Here is a 20,000-nt window from a genome sequence, read left to right as displayed (position 1 = left end):
TAATGTAGCCCTACTATAATGCAGTCAAGGTCCCCCAAAAAATATACTACAGTATGTTCTGCTCCATTCTCTACAGCTTTTGGTTTCCAAAAACAGTAATTTATTGTAAGCAAACAAAAACAGTAAACAGCAGTTTCATGTCTGCTTATTTTCATTTACATTAATTTCCTTTGATGTGAAAATACAACAAATAATAATAATACCCATCCGTTACTACATGTCAAGGGCACAATACTGGAGTGGAGTCTGTCAAATCCCGCTATTTCCTTCTTCCCATTGCGCTGCCCACGGAACTAGGATTCGCCGCCCGAAGGGCGGCGAAATTCTAGTGAACAACAATACTAAACTCATCTACTGTACTGTACTGTACTGTACTGTACTGTACTGTACTGTACTGTACTGTACTGTACTGTACTGTACTGTACTGTACTGTACTGTACTGTACTGTACTGTACTGTACTGTTGGTGACATGTATTATTGTGTTATTGTTTATGCTATGTTGATACATTGAATACATAGGACCACGATGGAAACCTGTCCCCAGGACCTTTTTATCCTTTCATAGCTTTGATGTCTGACTACCACGTGCTGTGACGTGCACAATTTGGACTAATAATGCAATCAATCAATCAATCAATCAATCAATCAATCAATCAATCAATCAATCAATCCTCATTTTGATGGAAGTACCCCTGGGGGTCCCCGGACCCCACTTTGAGAACAATAGTTTTGAGGCCAGGTGAGTCAGCATAACGTCTCTCCACTATGTGACACAGTTGTGTGAACGCTTATAGTTTGAGTTCCCACACTGTTGTGGAGCCTGGAATCAGGAGTGGGAATTAAGCCACAACGGTGTAGTTTTAGTTGTGAGAGAACTCCATGTGAGTAATAACATTATGACATTAGTCGTGAGAGAACTCCATGTGAGTAATAACATTATGACATTCAATTGTCTGTAAAAATGGAAAATAATGTAATTGCAACATGAGTTTTTCAGAAAACTTTTAGGATTTAGAACAGTGTTTTAGAACAGTGGTTCTCAAAAACACCCATCTGTAATTTTCGAAAGATCATTAAATCATATTTCACTCACACAAACCTTCTCTTCTGAGGGTCCCTGGCACCAGACATTTCAGATGGGGTTCCGCAGCCAAATAGATTCATTCCAGCACTTTGTTAACTGCAGGAATTCTTCCCCTGCACCATGGAATGGTTCTGACAACGGTAAATAGCCATTGCCATGGTTTGTCATGGTTTGGCACGGAACACTTGACCTTGACCAGGCAGCCCGTGTTTAAATAACACAGCGTTGTGAAACTTACGCAGCTCAGCCAAGCCGCACTTTGTCCCTCAGCGCTGACCGTCCAGTGAGTCAGTGGATTGGAGGAAAGAGTTTTATCACTGTGTAAACAACGCCTTCTCACGGGAGTGAGAACGCGTCAAAACAGGTGACTTGGGACAGGATTTCACAGCATGCACCACCTGTCTGACTCGTCGCATGTTGACGATAAATGGACGATGTCCAAACACATCGGCCTGGACGCTTGCTTGACCAGCACTGCTCTTGGGGGTTCCTCACAGGGCTGAGGAACCCCCTGAATACTCGTCCCACGGCCCTCATGAGTAGACGCTTCTTAATAATCGTAATAATAATCCTTGAAAAGAATAATGAAATGAGGAACACAGAGGTGGCCACCGTTCTGCTCGAGGTTGTTCATCATGCACCCCGCCCCCCCCCCCCCCCCCCCCCCCCCCCCCCCAACTCGTCACCATTACCTACTGTAGTATCTATGTACCTGAGAAAATGTTGATGTACACCATTTACACTTTAAAATACTGTGTGCTAATTGAACTCTGAGAGCATGCTCGTATTATCGGTTATTATTACTGGTTATTATGTAGGCATGACGCATATGACTCAGGGAAATAAGGACATGTCTGTAACATGTCTCTCTCTCTCTCTCTCTCCCTCTCCAGCCACCAAGCGCCCCTCCTCGGCCTCGTCTCTGAGCGGCATCGTGGGTAAGCTGATGATGACGTCGTCGTCGCCCGGCGGGGAGCGAGGGGGCGTGGCCTCGTCGTCGTCCTGCACCTCCGTCAACACGGCGTGCTCCTCCTCCCTCTCCAGCTCGGCCTCCTCCTCCGTGTCCCTCCAGGACGCCGCCCACTCCTCTTCCTCCTCTTCCTCCTCCTCATCGTCCTCCTCGCTGCCGTACGGCGCCGTTCCCTCCTACAACGCTCGCTCCTCCTCCTCCTCCTCCACGCCCAAGCGGAACGGCTCCGACATCAGCCTGGACCTCACGCCGCTCAACGGGCCCCCGGGAGGAGGGGGAGGCCCCGGAGGGGCCGGTCGCCTCGGGGCCCCTGCGAGCCACGCCACAGTGTCGGTGCCCGCCATCACCTCGCCCAGGCCGCTGTCCAGGCTGGACAGAGTGGTGCTGGAGATACTAGAGACGGAACAGGCCTACGTCAGGGATCTGAAGAGCGTCGTGGAGGTGAGTTCTCACTACATCCCTCGGGGAAATGAGAGACAAATCATGGAAATATCCCACTCATTCGTTTGTACACTGTCAGAGTTATGACTCTGGGGCCTAAGGAATAGGATAGATAAATGTGTTGAGTTGTAAGACTCAGGGAAATGACGGACTAATGGAAGTAACTCATTCATAAATGTATGCACTCTGAGAGTGAGCCGTGACTTTGGGAAATAAGGAACTGATGGATACATTAACCCTACCTTGCCATGAGAGAACATTTCTTTCTTTCTTTCTTTCTTTCTTTCTTTCTTTCTTTCTTTCTTTCTTTCTTTCTTTCTTTCTTTCTTTCTGTGTGTGTGTGCGTGTGTGTGTGTGTGTGTGTGTGTGTGTGTGTGTGTGTGTGTGTGTGTGTACTCTCTCGTACCTCAGTTGATGGAATAATCGTTCAACAGTTGAACTGGTCAAGTAACCTCAACTAACGGGATTTGTGTAGAGGTACGGTGTGACTTTAGAGAGTGTTGCTGTTACGAACCAGGCTTCCAGACCAGTGACTGTGTGCGTGCGTGCGTGCGTGCGTGCGTGCGTGCGTGCGTGCGTGCGTGCGTTTGAATGTGTGTGTGGACCAGCTGCAGGCATCCACACCTGGACAGTAAATCAACCAACAGCAAAACTACAAACAATCTCTCTCTCTCTCTCTCTCACTCTTACTCTCACTCTCTCTCTCTCTCTCTCTCTCTCTCTCTCTCTCTCTCTCTCTCTCTCTCTCTCTCTCATTAAGGTAAAGCATTCTGCATGTGTTTTTCACGTTGTGCCTGCTGCACGACAAAGAGTGTGTGTTTTTTCACTTTGTTTTCGTGTACTAAAACTATGTGTGCTTTTACTGGTCTCATGCAGTCGTACCTCGAGAGTGTATGTGGTTTAGGCTGTTTAGAGAAGAATGTAAGGACTATTTTAGGAGGTAAGACTCTGAGTCCATTTCTGTAGGCATTTCAACAGTCCTAACTTCTATGCACCTTTGTCTGCATTCAACCAAATGCTGCTGACTCCATTCTTGACTTCCAGCCAAGCCTACTGTATGTGTGTGTGTGTGTGTGTGTGTGTGTGTGTGTGTGTGTGTGTGTGTGTGTGTGTGTGTGTGTGTGTGTGTGTGTGCATGTGCATGTGCATGTGTGCGTGTGTGCATGAGATAGGAGTGTGAAACATCCTTTTGAAGTAAGAAGGATAATTTACTGCCTCTTTTATCCCGTGCCATGTCCTCCTACACGCACGCACGCACGCACGCACGCACGCACGCACGCACGCACGCACGCACGCACGCACGCACGCACGCACGCACGCACGCACGCACGCACGCACACACACACACACACACACACACACACACACACACACACACCACACACACACACACACACACACACACAAACTGGGTGGTTGTTGAGTTGTGAGCTGTCGTCAGCTTTATCAGTTGTCAGCTCTTAACTCTGACCTTCTACAGAGGGCAAACACTGTCTGTCTGTCTGTCTGTCTGTCTGTCTGTCTGTCTGTCTGTCTGTCTGTCTGTCTGTCTGTCTGTCTGTCTGTCTGTCTGTCTGTCTGTCTGTCTGTCTGTCTGTCTGTCTGTCTGTCTGTCTGTCTGTCTGTCTGTCTGTCTGTCTGTCTCTCTCTCTCTCTCTCTCTCTCTCTCTCTCTCTCTCTCTCTCTCTCTCTCTCTCTCTCTCTCTCTCTCTCTCTCTCTCTCTCTCTCTCTCTCTCTCTCTCTCTCTCTCTCTCTCTCTCTCTCTCTCTCTCTCTCTGGCTCATGCTCCAAAAGCTTAGCCTGGCTAATAAGCCAGACCGAATCAGCCGTTGGCAAAACAAAAATTGCCTGCCAGCGGATTACGGTCTGGAGAGGCTCAATTGTACGTCCATTTCCTACACCAGAGAACTGGTGTGGCCAATCGGGACACGGTTAGGGTGACCAGATCCAAACTGTTCATTTGAGGGACAGAAGTATCGCTTGTGTGGGACAAGTGGGATGGGGGGACAACATCCCCCCATCCCACACTTGTCCCACACAAGTGATACTGGAGTACCGGGTTAGCAACTTACTACTTGAGTGCATATTTGTATGCTATTTTAACAGGCTTAAAAACACATCTTGCAGGAAGAGACAATGAGAGAGCTTTACAACAGAAGGCCAACTATTAGGGGACTAAACTATTAGGGTATTTCACAATGTGGGACAGGGTCTCAATTTGTGGGACGCCTGAAAAGTCTTGGAAATGAGGGACTGTCCCACGCAAAGAGGGACATCTGGTCACCCTAGACACGGTATGCAATATGGGCGGGCTTTGGTACAGTGACGTTCAATGCTTGAGACCTTTGACTGACAGTAGCTCTGACCAATTGCGTCAAAGAGAAAATGTTTGAACCCGCCCCCCGGGAAACAAGATCCATACACAGCATCTCCAGACTCAAATACCACACGACAGTGTGATTTGTGTCTGGCTTATTAGCCAGGCTACCAAAAGCTTACAGTAAATGTGGTTCCTTACAGTTTACACCATTGCAGCCTATCAGCTCTTTATCAGACTTCATCACCTCTTTTCTGTTCCCTCTGTTCCTTTCATTGTTTCTCTTTCTTGCCACAATCTATATAGTTTTGAATGGTGCAACCACTCCAATGTGTGTCCCTATGTATGTCCCTATATTTAGGGTACCATGTCTGTTTAGGGTACAAAGTGGCACTGTTGAGCTTCACTCTAGGCTGACAGGAAATGGGGAGAGAGATGGGGGGGTGACATGCAGTAAGGCCGTAGGGATCGGGAGTCGAACCCGCGGCACACTGCCAGACTGGATTACCAGCCAAGGTGCCTGGACCACTGAGCCACGGCCCAGGCCAAATGTACTCTTATTCTAACTTTACTCTTCGATTGAAATGTTGCTAATCTATCCCCTATACTATAGACAATAATGTGCAGAGCCATGCCCTGTATACTGCCCATAACTCAGAGCCATGCCCTGTATACTGCCCATAACTCAGAGCCGTGCCCTGTATACTGCCCATAACTCAGAGCTGTGCCCTGTATACTGCCCATAACTCAGAGCTGTGCCCTGTATACTGCCCATAACTCAGAACCATGCCCTGTATACTGCCCATAACTCAGAGCTGTGCCCTGTATACTGCCCATAACTCAGAACCATGCCCTGTATACTGCCCATAACTCAGAGCCATGCCCTGTATACTGCCCATAACTCAGAACCATGCCCTGTATACTGCCCATAACTCAGAGCTGTGCCCTGTATACTGCCCATAACTCAGAACCATGCCCTGTAGGGGACTGCCCATGACTCAGAGCCATGCCCTGTATACTGCCCATAACTCAGAGATGTGCCCTGTAGGGGACTGCCCATAACTCAGAGCCATGCCCTGTAGGGGACTGCCCATAACTCAGAGCCATGCCCTGTATACTGCCCATAACTCAGAGCCGTGCCCTGTAGGGGACTGCCCATAACTCAGAGCCATGCCCTGTATACTGCCCATAACTCAGAGCCGTGCCCTGTAGGGGACTGCCCATAACTCAGAGCCATGCCCTGTAGGGGACTGCCCATAACTCAGAGCCGTGCCCTGTAGGGGACTGCCCATAAGAGCCGTGCCCTGTATACTGCCCATAACTCAGAGCCATGCCCTGTAGGGGACTGCCCATAAGAGCCATGCCCTGTATACTGCCCATAACTCAGAGCCATGCCCTGTAGGGGACTGCCCATAAGAGCCATGCCCTGTATACTGCCCATAACTCAGAGCCATGCCCTGTAGGGGACTGCCCATAACTCAGAGCCATGCCCTGTAGGGGACTGCCCATAAGAGCCATGCCCTGTAGGGGACTGCCCATAAGAGCCATGCCCTGTATACTGCCCATAACTCAGAGCCATGCCCTGTATACTGCCCATAACTCAGAGCCGTGCCCTGTATACTGCCCATAACTCCGACATCCCGTTAGTCCGAACATATGTGGCTTCTGCATGCGGTTAGGTTTAGGGCTAGATTTCTGCTTGAAGGACTTCAGTGTTTTGTACCATACATTTGTATTAGGGATGTCCCGATACACCTTTTCCGTTCCCGATTCGATCCCTATACCACAATTTCTGTGTTAGCTGATACCTAATACCGATACCAGAGAATAATATTTATAATAATAAATACATTTTTTTTACTTATTTTATCTCGTGTTGTTAATTGCAGACTCCTCACTCAAATGTGCACTTGCAGTTTGGGCAACTCGAAAGCAAACTCCACATGCCCCAACATTTTATTTACCTGCCATAGTGTCAACCTCTTATCCCTGTGTCAGATCGGTGGTTAGACTGGCATATTCACCGATACCGATATGATCCGATATGACCAAAAAGGGCCAATACCGATACTTTTCCGATACTACCGATACAGTATCGGTTTCTATGTATAAGTACAAAACAAAGAATGTTTGCTTTCGCCATCTTTGTTGAAGAAGAGTCTGGGCAATTATGTGTTCCTTTTATGCCAGTGTTCATTTTTGGTTGGCTAAGACTATAGACTAAAGCTACATAGTTTTATGTAGGCCAGCTGTATGCAATCAATGCTATGGCGTCAAGCTGCAACTTCACCACTTTTTTCATATAATTGGCCCTCACAATTCTTTTCTACTCGGCCTGTGTCTCATAGGAGGGCTGTGGGCAGTTCAGAAACCCGTCATCCAGTGACATCATCGTTAGGCTTTTTTTTGTGTGATGTCAGTGTGTGTGTCAGTGATGTCACTGTACTGGAAGACGGGTTTATGAACTGCTCACAGCCCTCCTATGAGACACAGACAGAGTATTCTTTTTCTGTTTGCTATTTAATCATGAACATTAGTCCAATTATATGAAGATAAGTTGAAAAGTGGTGAAGTCGTCCTTTAATGCGACAACGAAAAAGGCCTCCTATACTGGCATGCCCAACAATAGCGACACCAGGTTGAAAGTGGTCAAAGTTACTAAAAAAACAATCCAGTTTCATGTACTGTAGGTGCATTGCATGCTAGTGGCTGATACACTGCTTTCATTTTCAATCAGTAAATCAAAACATATTATTTTAATAACAATCTGGACGTAAAATCTGAATCTCCCACCCACCCCTTTTTCCCCTCAATGTATATGTTTTTTCCCTTTTTACCTCCTCTATGATGATTTCCAGATTTTGGCTATATAGAAGTGTTGTTGTCGCTAAATGTTATGATGAATTGAACATGGTGGACCCCATTGTAAACAAGTGTAATGCTTTATGATTTCGTCCACAGTTAACAGTTTTGTATTGAGTTGTGCTTGAAATGTACTGTAATTCTCCAATCTGTTAATGCATTATTCAATCAATCAATCAATCAATCAATCAATCAATCAATCAATCAATCAATGCTGTATTGCACTGTATGTACAGTATATGTAAACATTGAGCTTAATGTCGTTTACAGCCCGTTCAGGTGTAATGCACACATGACACTCATCGAGCAGCATGTCAAAGCACATGTGTTTGTAGGATGGAGAGAGAGTATTGTGTGTTTGTATAACTTGGGTGATGCCTGTTGAGCAGTGTTAAATTTGACAGCAACTTTTGATGTAGATTTAGTCATAGTCTTTTGAATAAGGATGGAGCTCGATAACCGATACCCGAAAACATCCGATAACAAGCTAATTGAGTACCCATTATCAATACTTATCAAGCCTGTTATCGAGCATAGCGGCCCTCATGTTTAAACAATCAAGACAAGAGGCGATCAAGAAATACTGTAAATGTAATCATCATCATGAAAGCGTTGTTATGCAAAACCGTTGGAGTATCCATTATCCATTATCATAGTATTTGAGGGGCTGGTCTATGACGTCAGTATGACATCATGTTGATGACATCAGGGATGTCCTTATATCAGCATAAATGGGATACACACAGACAGAGAAAGAAAGGTATTGATCAGTTAGCCAGTCTTCTTCAAATAGCTTCATCCTGTACAAGACGAACCCCCCAGAATTCAGTGCCCAAGACCGATTTGATCAGATTATTCAAAGACAATCACTGTCAAACATACAATACACCAGAAAGCAGAACACATTCCACAGTCATCCAATAGCGATTCAACAGCGATTTCTGGAGTGTGGGTCATCATACATACATATATTGGAATAATCTTGAGTTGCAACTATGCCGGACATAGCCACACAGACCGCAGCGGTCCCGGTCAGTGGGAAGGAGATGCAGCAGCCTCAGGCAGAGACTGCAGTGGGAGTGTCCAATTTCTCTGCACCGCCGGAGGCGATGGTCGCTCCTGAACTGGAGAGTCCATCACCTCCCGAATCCTCTAGCACACCTCAAGTGGTGCGCTCTCTACAATTGGCAAAAGAAACATCCTCTGCTAGCCTACCAGCAGAAGAGGTCACAGCTGATGCTCTTCTGGAAGGCGGAGCAGAAGAACCAGCCGCTGAAGATGCTCTCGATCAAACACCAGCAGCAGCTACTAAGAGTATCCAGTCAAAGGTGGCGTCTAATCACTGGACTGGACGCCCGTCAGGGTCTGCCGCCAAATCCAATAGCGATAAGTTACTGGAGGAACCGGACTCTGATCCGGCAAGGCGGGCGCCTCACTCTCGGCTCTCCGCCTCCGAAATAGGTGAGGAATCGAAACAGAGCCGAAGCGAAAAGAAGGCGCGAAAGGCCATGTCAAAGCTCGGCTTGAAGACGATAACGGGAGTCAACAGGGTAACCATTCGCAAGTCCAAGGACATCTTGTTCGTCATCACAAAGCCGGACGTCTATAAGAGCCCCGCGTCGGACACCTACATCGTCTTTGGCGAGGCTAGGGTCGAGGACCTGTCCCGGACAGCGCAGCTGGCCGCGGCGGAGAAGTTCAAGGTCCAGGGACAAGCCCTTTCAAAGGTCCAGGAAAAAGCAGAGGCGCCGAAGGTAGAGGAGGAGAGCGAAGAGGAGGAGCTGGATGAGACCGGGGTGGAGGCTAAGGACGTGGAGCTGGTGATGTCACAGGCCAATGTGTCGCGGGCCAAGGCCGTGCGCACGCTAAGGAACTGCAACAATGACATCGTCAACGCCATCATGGACCTGACCATGTAAAGCATCTGGTGGTCCAGGGATCCAAGGGGACCAAGGGTCCTCCCAGCGGTACCCAGTTAAATCATTGGTTCTCAACCTGTGGGTAAGGACACCTAGGGGCGTCCCCACATGATTTTGGGGGTGTCCCCAGATGACAGTGAAGTGACAATATGTTGACTTAAGTTTTGAATACCTAAAAAAAAGGAAGAAAGGGGAAAAAAGCCATTATGTATCAAAAGTAATCAACAAACTATGAAAACTGGTCAAACATTGGCCAAATTGTCAAATAATATAATATTTAAAAAAATGTCGGTCGGACAGTTCTCCAGATATGCACGAGGAGAGACAGAAACAGACCTAATTTTGATCTAGCTTAGTTTTACTTTACTCAAGTTTTACTTTTTTTCCTAGTTTACTTAGTTTAAATATGGGTAGAGTCAAATCTACCCTGGCGCTGCCCTGTTGTGTATGGACAGGTGAACAAGGTCTGCCTGTAATGTTACAATTTACAATTTAGGCATTTAGCAGACGCTCTTAATCCAGAGCGATTTACATCAAGTAATGTTCTTTTAACAGCGGGCGAGCATCAGCCGACCAATCGCCCGTCATCGAATTATGAATTATTTTTATATTTTCTGGCGATGTTGCCCCGCCCACTTTTCGACCATCGCCCGTTCACCTGCTATCGCCATTAGATTCTCCCTCATCGATCTAACTCGCTGAACTGGTAACCGGTCTCCCTCCTTAACTCATTGTCTGCCAGAGTTAAAAAACATTATCTATAGCTGCCCTTCCAGCCATTCCAGTGTGAGCCTTGGAAGAATAGGGCAAGAAATCTCATCATTGGCGAGCAATCAGAATCAGAATCATCTTTATTGTCACACCACAGTTTTACAAGTAAAAAGGTGGGTTTTTGTGCATAGTTCCCATTGTGTTATTTTTAGCTAATTTAAAAATGACATATAGGCTACTGTATACATTCATTCAAGAATAGCTAAAGTCCAAGTCAACTAGTCCCTGGTATAATCCACAGTAGGTTCAGGAAGAGCGAAAAGGTCCAAGGTCAGCCTATCGGCATTGCCCGTCATCAGGCCGCCGAGCAAGGCATCGCCCGCCGATCAGGCACCGACCAGTACAGTCGCTGTTGGGACTCACATACGTGAGGAAAAAGGCCCCTTGGATGAGACTTGCGACAAGAGATGCCGCATCATACTAACCTTAAATGGGGCTTACATATGTTCTTACTCTGAGCCTCGGTGGTCAATGACCTCACCAGAACAGATATTATCTGTGTAGAATATTCGTATGGGTTCTTCCGTTCGTGACATCAGCTGTAGTGATGTCGGTCTCTGTGTACTATGACGCCAGTCTCGGGTGACCTAAGTCGAGCCAAGTCTGTTCCTAGTATGGGGATCTGGGATGGCCCCTTGTCCCATGGTCAGATCCTCTCCCTCTCTCATTTTCACATTCTATCTTTCTCTAAGTCAGAATCAGGGAGGGGGGGAGAAGATAAAGTCGTGCTATATTTTTGTCCTTCTGCCGAGTGGGATAGGAAATGATTTACAGAGGGGGTCAATGGAGGGGCATATAGAGAAATATAGCGTGCGTGCGTGCGTGCGTGCGTGCGTGCGTGCGTGCGTGCGTGCGTGCGTGCGTGCGTGCGTGCGTGCGTGCGTGCGTGCGTGCGTGCGTGCGTGCGTGCGTGCGTGCGTGTGTGTGTGCTTGTGTGTGAGAGAGAGGACACATGGAGGTGATCATAGACAGATAGATGACTTTGACTACATAGCAGGACGGTGTTGCCTATGAAAGAACAAAGCTTGGTAGGCCACAGCGCACAATAGAGTGCAAATTAGAGAATGGAATGAGATACTGCAATTATCAATAATAATAACATGATGAATGATGAATTCATTGTCCACTATGATATCATGGTCCCACACACACACACACACACACACACACACACACACACACACACACACACACACACACACACACACACACACACACACACACACACACACACACACACACACACACACACTTTGTTTATTTTGTGACATTCTTTCCCATGCCTCATGACTCAGTTGCATCATTCTATTATTTCTTCCCCCTCTCTTCTCCTTTTTGCCACTGTTCCCCTCATTTCACTCTGCGTGCATACTTGTGTGTGTGTGTGTGTGTGTGTGTGTGTGTGTGTGTGTGTGTGTGTGTGTGTGTGTGTGTGTGTGTGTGTGTGTGTGTGTGTGTGTGTGTGTGTGTGTGTGTGTGTGTGTGTGTGCTTGTAATGACCCATATAATGAGGGTCATTGGCTACATTCATCACCTTTTAAAGGCAACAGACATAATCTCTCTCTCTCTCTCTCTCTCTCTCTCTCTCTCTCTCTCTCTCTCTCTCTCTCTCTCTCTCTCTCTCTCTCTCTCTCTGTCTCGAAGGCTATCGCTTTGTTGCATACTCAAATTGCATACTCTGCTCCATGTTACAGACTGTTGCTCCGCCCCCTTGCTATGGAAACATGAAATAACTACAAAAAGTGCCCCTCGGGGCACAGGTCTCCACCAGGGCAGGTCAGGTTGTGGCCTCCTGGTGGCGCTATAATAGGCTAATGTGAAAAGGGTGCCATTTCTTCATACGCCTTTGATGGCAATTGGATGATTTGAGGCATTTTGTTCCAAAAATGTGTTTTGCAAAAATCAACCTGTTAGTGGCGCTATAACAGGCCAATGTGAAAAGGGTGGGATATATTCCTCAGCCTAGTAAGAAAATGTGTGAAAGATTTCACGAAAATTGTACGCTGCGTTCATGATTTGAGGCTTTTGTTAAAAACGGGGCAATCTTGCAAACTTTGAAAGCCAATTATAGCCAATTAGGATGGAATATGAAATATCGGACAGATCCGACTTGCGCACATGACTATAGAGATACTGTGTAACGATTTGTGAGATTTTTGGACAGAATCTGGAGGAGTAATATCAAAAAATGTGTTTTACAAAAGTCGGCCTCCTGGTGGCGCTATAAAAGGCAGATGCGGAAAATGCAGGTCAAAGGTTTGTCCTTGGCCTCTAGGGAGTGTGCATGCAACGTTTCACGCAGATCGGTGCAGTTTTAAGTAAAAAATGTGAAAAGTTGCCTCATGGTGGCGCTATAACAGGCCGTTCTGGAAAATGTGGGGCAGAGGTTCATCGTTGGCATCCAGGGAGTGTGTGTGCAAAGTTTGGCATCGACCGGGTTAACGGTGCCGGAGTTTAGCTGATAACGGACGGAAGGACGGACGGACACACACACGGACAGAGTGCAAAACATACTCTCTCCCCATGCCTTCGGCCTGGTGGAGACAATGAAATAATATTAATATAATTAATAAATGAATATGTGGAGTCTATAGAAGTGAGTGCTAGGAGGTGAGGTGAAGACACTTTGGTGACATTTGGTGAACAACACTAATGTTTTGTCCACTCTCTCTACAGGACTATCTGGGGTGCATCATAGAGTGTGGTGATCTGTCGTTGAAACCAGAGCAGGTCAGCAGTCTGTTCTGTAACATCGAGGACATCTATGAGTTTAACAGGTCAGTGTCTCTCTCTCTCTCTCTCTCTCTCTCTCTCTCTCTCTCTCGCCTCCTATTCCCGACAGTGTCTAACATACATGCACTTTATCCATTAATATCCAACAATGTTTTCACCAGGGGACATGGAGAGGGGACATGAGACAGGGGACAGAGGACAGAGGAGAGGGGACATGAGTCAGGGGACAGAGGAGAGGGGACATGAGACAGGGGACAGAGGACAGAGGAGAGGGGACATGAGTCAGGGGACAGCGGACAGAGGAGAGGGGACATGAGTCAGGGGACAGAGGACAGAGGAGAGGGGACATGAGTCAGGGGACAGAGGACAGAGGAGAGGGGACAGGGGACAGAGGACAGAGGAGAGGGGACATGAGACAGGGGACAGAGGAGAGGGACATGAGACAGGGGACAGAGAACAGAGGAGAGGGGACATGAGACAGGGGACAGAGGACAGAGGAGAGGGGACATGAGACAGGGGACAGAGGAGAGGGGACATGGGACAGAGGACAGAGGAGAGGGGACATGAGACAGGGGACAGAGGACAGAGGAGAGGGGACATGAGTCAGGGGACAGAGGACAGAGGAGAGGGGACATGAGACAGGGGACAGAGGACAGAGGAGAGGGGACATGAGACAGGGGACAGAGGAGAGGGACATGAGACAGGGGACAGAGAACAGAGGAGAGGGGACATGAGACAGGGGACAGAGGAGAGGGGACATGGGACAGAGGACAGAGGAGAGGGGACATGAGACAGGGGACAGAGGACAGAGGAGAGGGGACATGAGTCAGGGGACAGAGGACAGAGGAGAGGGGACATGAGACAGGGGACAGAGGACAGAGGAGAGGGGGACATGAGACAGGGGACAGAGGAGAGGGACATGAGACAGGGGACAGAGGACAGAGGAGAGGGGACATGAGACAGGGGACAGAGGACAGAGGAGAGGGGACATGGGACATGGGACAGAGGACAGAGGAGAGGGGACATGAGACAGGGGACAGAGGACAGAGGAGAGGGGACATGAGACAGGGGACAGAGGACAGAGGAGAGGGGACATGAGACAGGGGACAGAGGAGAGGGACATGAGACAGGGGACAGAGGACAGAGGAGAGGGGACATGAGACATGGGACAGAGGACAGAGGAGAGGGGACATGAGACAGAGGACAGAGGAGAGGGGACATGGGACAGGGGACAGAGGACAGAGGAGAGGGGACATGAGACAGGGGACAGAGGACAGAGGAGAGGGGACATGAGACAGGCAGTCTCGCGTAGCCAGACAACTATTCCACAATCTCCGAATGCTACTGTATATACAGTAGAGTCTGTGTTGTATCTGGTTTCTACCATACAAAATACTGTTAAAACTGGGAGAGCACCGAGAGCTTGAAGTGAAAACAAGGTCTCAGATCGACACCCCAGGATGACAGCAGCTGAAAGTCACTGAAGAGCCAGGTCTACTGTATGTAAACACACGTACACATTTGTTCAAGAACATGAAATATTTAGAGTTCTGAGTTCCTAATATTCCTCAATCCCCCCCCTCGACAGACAACAAACGTCTGTCGCAAAAGAAATATGAAATATGGAACCATAACTCTTTCACCCCCCTCGATCCTCAGCTGAACCCTTTCAAGGACACCAAAAATAGCCAGCATCACAGTACAGAAACTCCCCAAAATGGTTTTCAAACACAGACATTCAAGATTACAGCTTGTCATAAATGATTTTCATTACAGTGGGTACATATACAATTTCGGATCAGTGGAGAATTCTCTTTGTGTTACTTCAAACTCTTATGGCTAAAAATGTTACAGGACAATGAACCATATCACATGGACCTCTCTTCTTGGAGATCCACATGAAAACCTCACATGGACCACTCTGGATCCACATGAAACGCCGTCACTTCGTCAACACAGTTATCTGTTCATCATTTCCGTTGATTTACATAATAATTTAGAATGTCCAATTCCTGACTAAAAGCAAACTATACATCCTTTGATTATTTTAATTTATATTCAGACAAATGTGCGCGACTGTAACGACGAAATGGAAGCGGGGAGGAGGTCGTCGCATCCGCTTTATCCTCGGATAATTTTCGGAGCTTCCGTGCCTCCAGACTGTATGACGGAAGCATTTGAAGATTGTGGGAGGCAACAGTCTGGCTCGCGAGACTATGGGCTGAGAAGAGGCGAGAGGGGACAGGGAACAGGGGAGAGGGGAGATTCCCAGGCGTATTGGGGAGGATTTAATCCATTACCACAAGCCTGGAGGCTATCTGTGCACCAGGGTACAGGGGATATGAATGATAAATAAGACCTACTAGCAGGGTGTTTAACCTGTGTAGGGATATTATTACACAGGTACAAAAAAGGGCACAAAGTACTCAGAGGACAGTCTGTGATGTCAGGCTTCTATCGCATTTGTTCTGTCACGTCAGTACTGTGATGCAGGCATGTCCATATGTGGGCTCTATTTTCCCTTCAACATTAACCACTTAAACACTATCATGGTTGAGTTGAGTCCCTCAAGGCTCTATACCAGTGTATTTTCTGTTTTCATATTGTGAGGAAAGTAGTCGATCGACAAGCTCACGTTGGCAAGCTGGTCAATCTGCTATTTTCTGCGAAAGCTTTCTCCACGACACGGATGCAGGGGTTTAAGTGGTTAACTAAAAATTAAAGCTCTATTATTATAATTATTTTAAGTTTGTTTGTTTCGTTTTTTGTGTGAATACAATTTTATTTTGTCCTAATCTGAATGGTAGAGTATGTTAATACAAGTAAGACGCGTGGACGCGGGAAGTGATCGCAGCTGTTGTGGCAGTCTGACACACACACACGCACACACACATACACACACACAGACCTTGTTTTGTCTTTTTTTTTGTTCTTTTTGTTAAGTTTTCTTTTTTTTTTTTATGTTTTCTACTGCGTGCGTGCGTGCGTGCGTGTGTGCGTGCGTGCGTGCGTGCGTGCGTGTGTTTTTTGTGTGTGATACAGCTGCGCCCTCTGGTGGCGGGCGGGTGGTGTTACAGCGTGACACACTCACACACAGACAGACAGACATGTTCTGCTGGGTTACATAGTAGAGGCTCACTGGCGTTCGCAACAATATAACTTATTCATTGAGACACACACATACGGGTATTTCAGGGCTTGGCCGAATCCGCCATTCCTTCCCCGGATCAAACTACACAACTTTCACCATTGGGATTGTAATACGGAACGTACACATTGTTACATTGTACTGTGTTTGTCGTCAATGTACTGCAGTTAATTGCATAACCACCGATCTTGTGAGAAATGAAAACTCTGCGATTCTGCCCAATAATCAGATTCTTTGAGACAAACATCCAGGTTTTTGCCGGGTCAAACAAGAGAATCATGTGACGTTGATCCCCTTCCCCTATTGGCTCATACTAGGACATAACTTATGTGTAGTCAGATGATGTTGTTGTATTTGGTTTCCCTGCTCTTATTGAAACATTTACAGCAGATCCTGGGTCTAGGTTAGACACAACATTTCACAAGATCATGTTTCTGGCCTCACACAAATTTTGACCTGGGAGTCAAAGTTAATGTTTTTCCTTGGAACAATGAGGCAGGCTTTATTAGCTCAGTGGTGTAAAAATGTCAGCACTTGTGAATAAACTCTGGGTTCAAATCCTGAAGCTATAACTTACGCAAGACACACAGGAATGGAAAGGTTTGGGCCAATATGACCTGATGTGATTAAAAGACAGAACTTCAGCATTATTGCTATTATATGGTTTTTTTTTGTGGCTTTCGCCTTTATTTTATATTTTTTATGGAGGGACAGACAGTAGGCTGACAGGAAATGGGGAGAGAGATGGGGGGGACATGCAGTAAGGGCCGTCGGGATCGGGAGTCAAACCCGCGGCACACTGCCAGACTGGATTACCAGCCAAGGTGCCTGGACCGCTGAGCCACGGCCCAGGCCTCATTCTGCAGCTTTATTGCTACATTCTCAGGCCGCTATGTTGTGCTGATAGGAGTCACAAAGTAGGGCCATTTGAAGTGTTAAACACTGCTATAACACTGCTGCCGAGCAGCGATGCACTTGCAGCACTCAGCTAATATTGCTATTATACAGATCATTCTAAAGACTGCATTCAGTTGAGTGCAGTATGTACAAAACTCTGCCACCCACCTGCTCACCAGAACCCGGTCCAGGGACCACATCATGCACACCAGTCCTCCGGGACCTCCACTGGCTCCCAGTCAAACGCAGAATAGATTTCAAAATACTAATTACTGCCTAGTAGTACCTATACCTAAGAATATACTGTATTCAAAGATTTGCGACACATTTTCACGATTTTTCAACAATAGAAGATCTGCCTATATCTGGCTATATATAGTCCATGGTCTCGGAGTGATTTTCGTCTTTTTTTCAAATCCTCAAAAATGATGAAAAAACGGCATGCTATAGTATGCCGTCTCTCTCTCTCTGCGTCACTCTCTCTGCGTCACTGTCTCTGCGTCACTGTCTCTGCGTCACTGTCTCTGCATCACTGTCTCTGCGTCACTGTCTCTGCGTCACTCTCTCTGCGTCACTCTCTCTGCGTCACTCTCTCTGCGTCACTGTCTCTGCGTCACTGTCTCTGCGTCACTCTCTCTGCGTCACTGTCTCTGCGTCACTGTCTCTGCGTCACTCTCTCTGCGTCACTGTCTCTGACTGTCTCTGACTTTGAACTTTCAAAGTCGACTTTGAAATTTAAAAGTCAACTATTTCAAAGTCGACTTTTGAAATTTAAAAGTCAACTATTTCAAAGTCGACTTTGAAATAGTGGCCCTAAGGGGACATGTGGGTAGATATTTTTTAGGTGGTAAAAAAAAGAAAGGGGTGACGTCGGCATGACGTCGGCATGACGTAGCTGTTGACTTTGGGTCCCTTGTCCGTGTGTTGGGTACAACTTCTCACTTGTATATATAGATACAGTACATATAGTACATACCTATGTGCAGATGTTGTCGAGATAGTCGCTATGGAGGAGAAACCTTGTATCTTCATATTTCATGCTTTTATGTGTTTTTCCATAAATTCATTAATGTTATTTGTGTGATATATACTGTACAGTAGCATACAGTAGATTCAGGCAGAGTGGCGCTGGCATTGACGATGTATGTCTCTCTCTCTCTCTCTCTCTCTCTCTCTCTCTCTCTCTCTCTCTCTCTCTCTCTCTCTCTCTCTCTCTCCCTCTCTCTCTCTCTGCCAAGCAGTATGGAGAAACACTTATCGTTGCTGAACTGTAAAACCACAAGAATGTCTCTTGATGCAGCTCTTTGTCACGCGGGTGTGTGTGTGTGTGTGTGTGTGTGTGTGTGTGTGTGTGTGTGTGTGTGTGTGTGTGTGTGTGTGTGTGTGTGTGTGTGTGTGTGTGTGTGTGTTTATCCACTAAAACGATATATAACTGTTTGACCGGGGTTCCCCAAGGCTCCATACTAGGTTGGCTCCTCATCTAAATGTGAACTTGAAAACATTTTTTTCAGAAACTTGTTCTGCACTGTACGTTTCTTAGCCAGGATTTAATCGCAAGGGTGCATTTGTACATTATTTTGTTACACTCTCAGAGTTAGAAATGGACACATTCATGCATAGGATATATTGGTGAAGCTATGCAATTACCGCCTACACTGTACAGTATATGAAGTCAGAAATGAGTTGGCGATTCCTCCGCTCTCATCGCATGCAGGAAATACACAAGTTATGAATAATTTACAACAGGATCACCGTTCCTGCTTCCAAAAGCTATGCCAGAGTGCAGTGTAAGCAAAGCACATTTAAATTCCACATTATCTGCGCTGTCGGGTGGAAACCTTGCATGTCCTAAATGGTTACTTTCCAGGAAATGGAAAAAGGAACCTGTGATCCGATGGATCCAATGTAGTTATTATTTAGTCCCAAGCTCTTGTTAATACTTTTCATTGGTTCAATATGATAAAACACACAGACAGACTTTTACTTAGATATAATAATGATAAAATATATCCATAAGCTCACATAATAGCACAAGATGTACAGTGAGCTTATATCTCTGCCATTCACTTCCCTTCTCTACTACATTTGTGCATGCGGCACAAAAACAAACTAACATAAAATATGAATGACTGAATACTAGTATTTATTAGTCAAAATCTGTTAGTTTATTTTCCACTGGGAGGAGACCCCGGGGCAGACCAAGGCGCAGTTGGAGGAAACACATCGACTCACTGGCCTTGGAACGTCTCAGGATCCCCCAGGAGGAAGTCACTAATGTTGTTCTGGAGAGGGAAGTCTGGAACACTCTGGTGGAGCTGTTGCCCCAGCGACCCAACTACGGATAAGCGGTTGAAGATGGATGGATGGATGTACTTGTTTCCATTGTGGTCCCATGTATTCAATTCATCCATATAGCGTAAATGCATGTCATGAACAAAACAAACACTATTTATGTACAAAAGAGATGGGGAAATTACATTTAGGCCTACCTCCCCTTGTGGTCTCCTGATAGATGTCTTTTTCAGGCCAATTTAGAAAGAGACCAGGGCATTCCACATTATGGTAGCAAGTATTATAGCAGAATGAGAATTGTCTCATGCTTGTTCTAAATGTGCGTGCGTGCGTGCGTGCGTGCGTGCGTGCGTGCGTGCGTGCGTGCGTGCGTGCGTGCGTGCGTGCGTGCGTGCGTGCGTGCGTGCGTGCGTGCGTGCGTGCGTGCGTGCGTGCGTGCGTGCGTGCGTGCGTGCGTGCGTGCGTGCGCTCGCGTACCAGATCATGGTCGCTCCTTCTAGCATTGTGGCTGTGGGTGTCACTCACTTTGGAGAAGTATAGTTGGACAGGCAAATACGGAGATAC

General features: G+C 46.8%; 2 protein-coding genes and 1 long non-coding RNA gene across 3 annotated transcripts in view; all 3 read left to right on the top strand.

The window, feature by feature from the left end:
• The window catches only part of LOC306932497, a 44,445-nt gene extending 42,337 nt beyond the window's left edge, over positions 1-2,108 (top strand). The window contains exon 3 of the long non-coding RNA XR_013791108.1: positions 1,979-2,108. This is a non-coding gene — a long non-coding RNA (uncharacterized lncRNA). The remainder of the gene's footprint in view (positions 1-1,978) is intronic.
• A 1-nt stretch (position 2,109) lies between these two features.
• LOC306932137 (uncharacterized protein) overlaps positions 2,110-20,000 on the top strand; it is a gene marked incomplete at its 5' end in the record, with an annotated part of 59,066 nt that continues 41,175 nt past the window's right edge. The window contains 2 exons of the mRNA XM_079513839.1: positions 2,110-2,496; positions 13,043-13,143. Coding sequence (XP_079369965.1) covers positions 2,110-2,496; positions 13,043-13,143 — 488 coding nt within the window. The remainder of the gene's footprint in view (positions 2,497-13,042; positions 13,144-20,000) is intronic.
• On the top strand, positions 8,672-9,595 carry LOC306932919 (nascent polypeptide-associated complex subunit alpha-like; the record flags this gene model as incomplete). Its single annotated transcript, XM_079514892.1, has 1 exon — positions 8,672-9,595. The coding sequence occupies one exon, from the start codon at positions 8,672-8,674 to the stop codon at positions 9,593-9,595; it is 924 nt and encodes a 307-aa protein (XP_079371018.1).

The sequence above is a fragment of the Electrona antarctica genome (genome assembly GCF_951216825.1).
Source record: "Electrona antarctica genome assembly, chromosome: 11".
Lineage (NCBI taxonomy): Eukaryota > Metazoa > Chordata > Actinopteri > Myctophiformes > Myctophidae > Electrona > Electrona antarctica.
The sequence above is the reverse complement of the archived record's forward strand: the minus strand, read 5'-3'. Positions and strand labels throughout refer to the sequence as shown.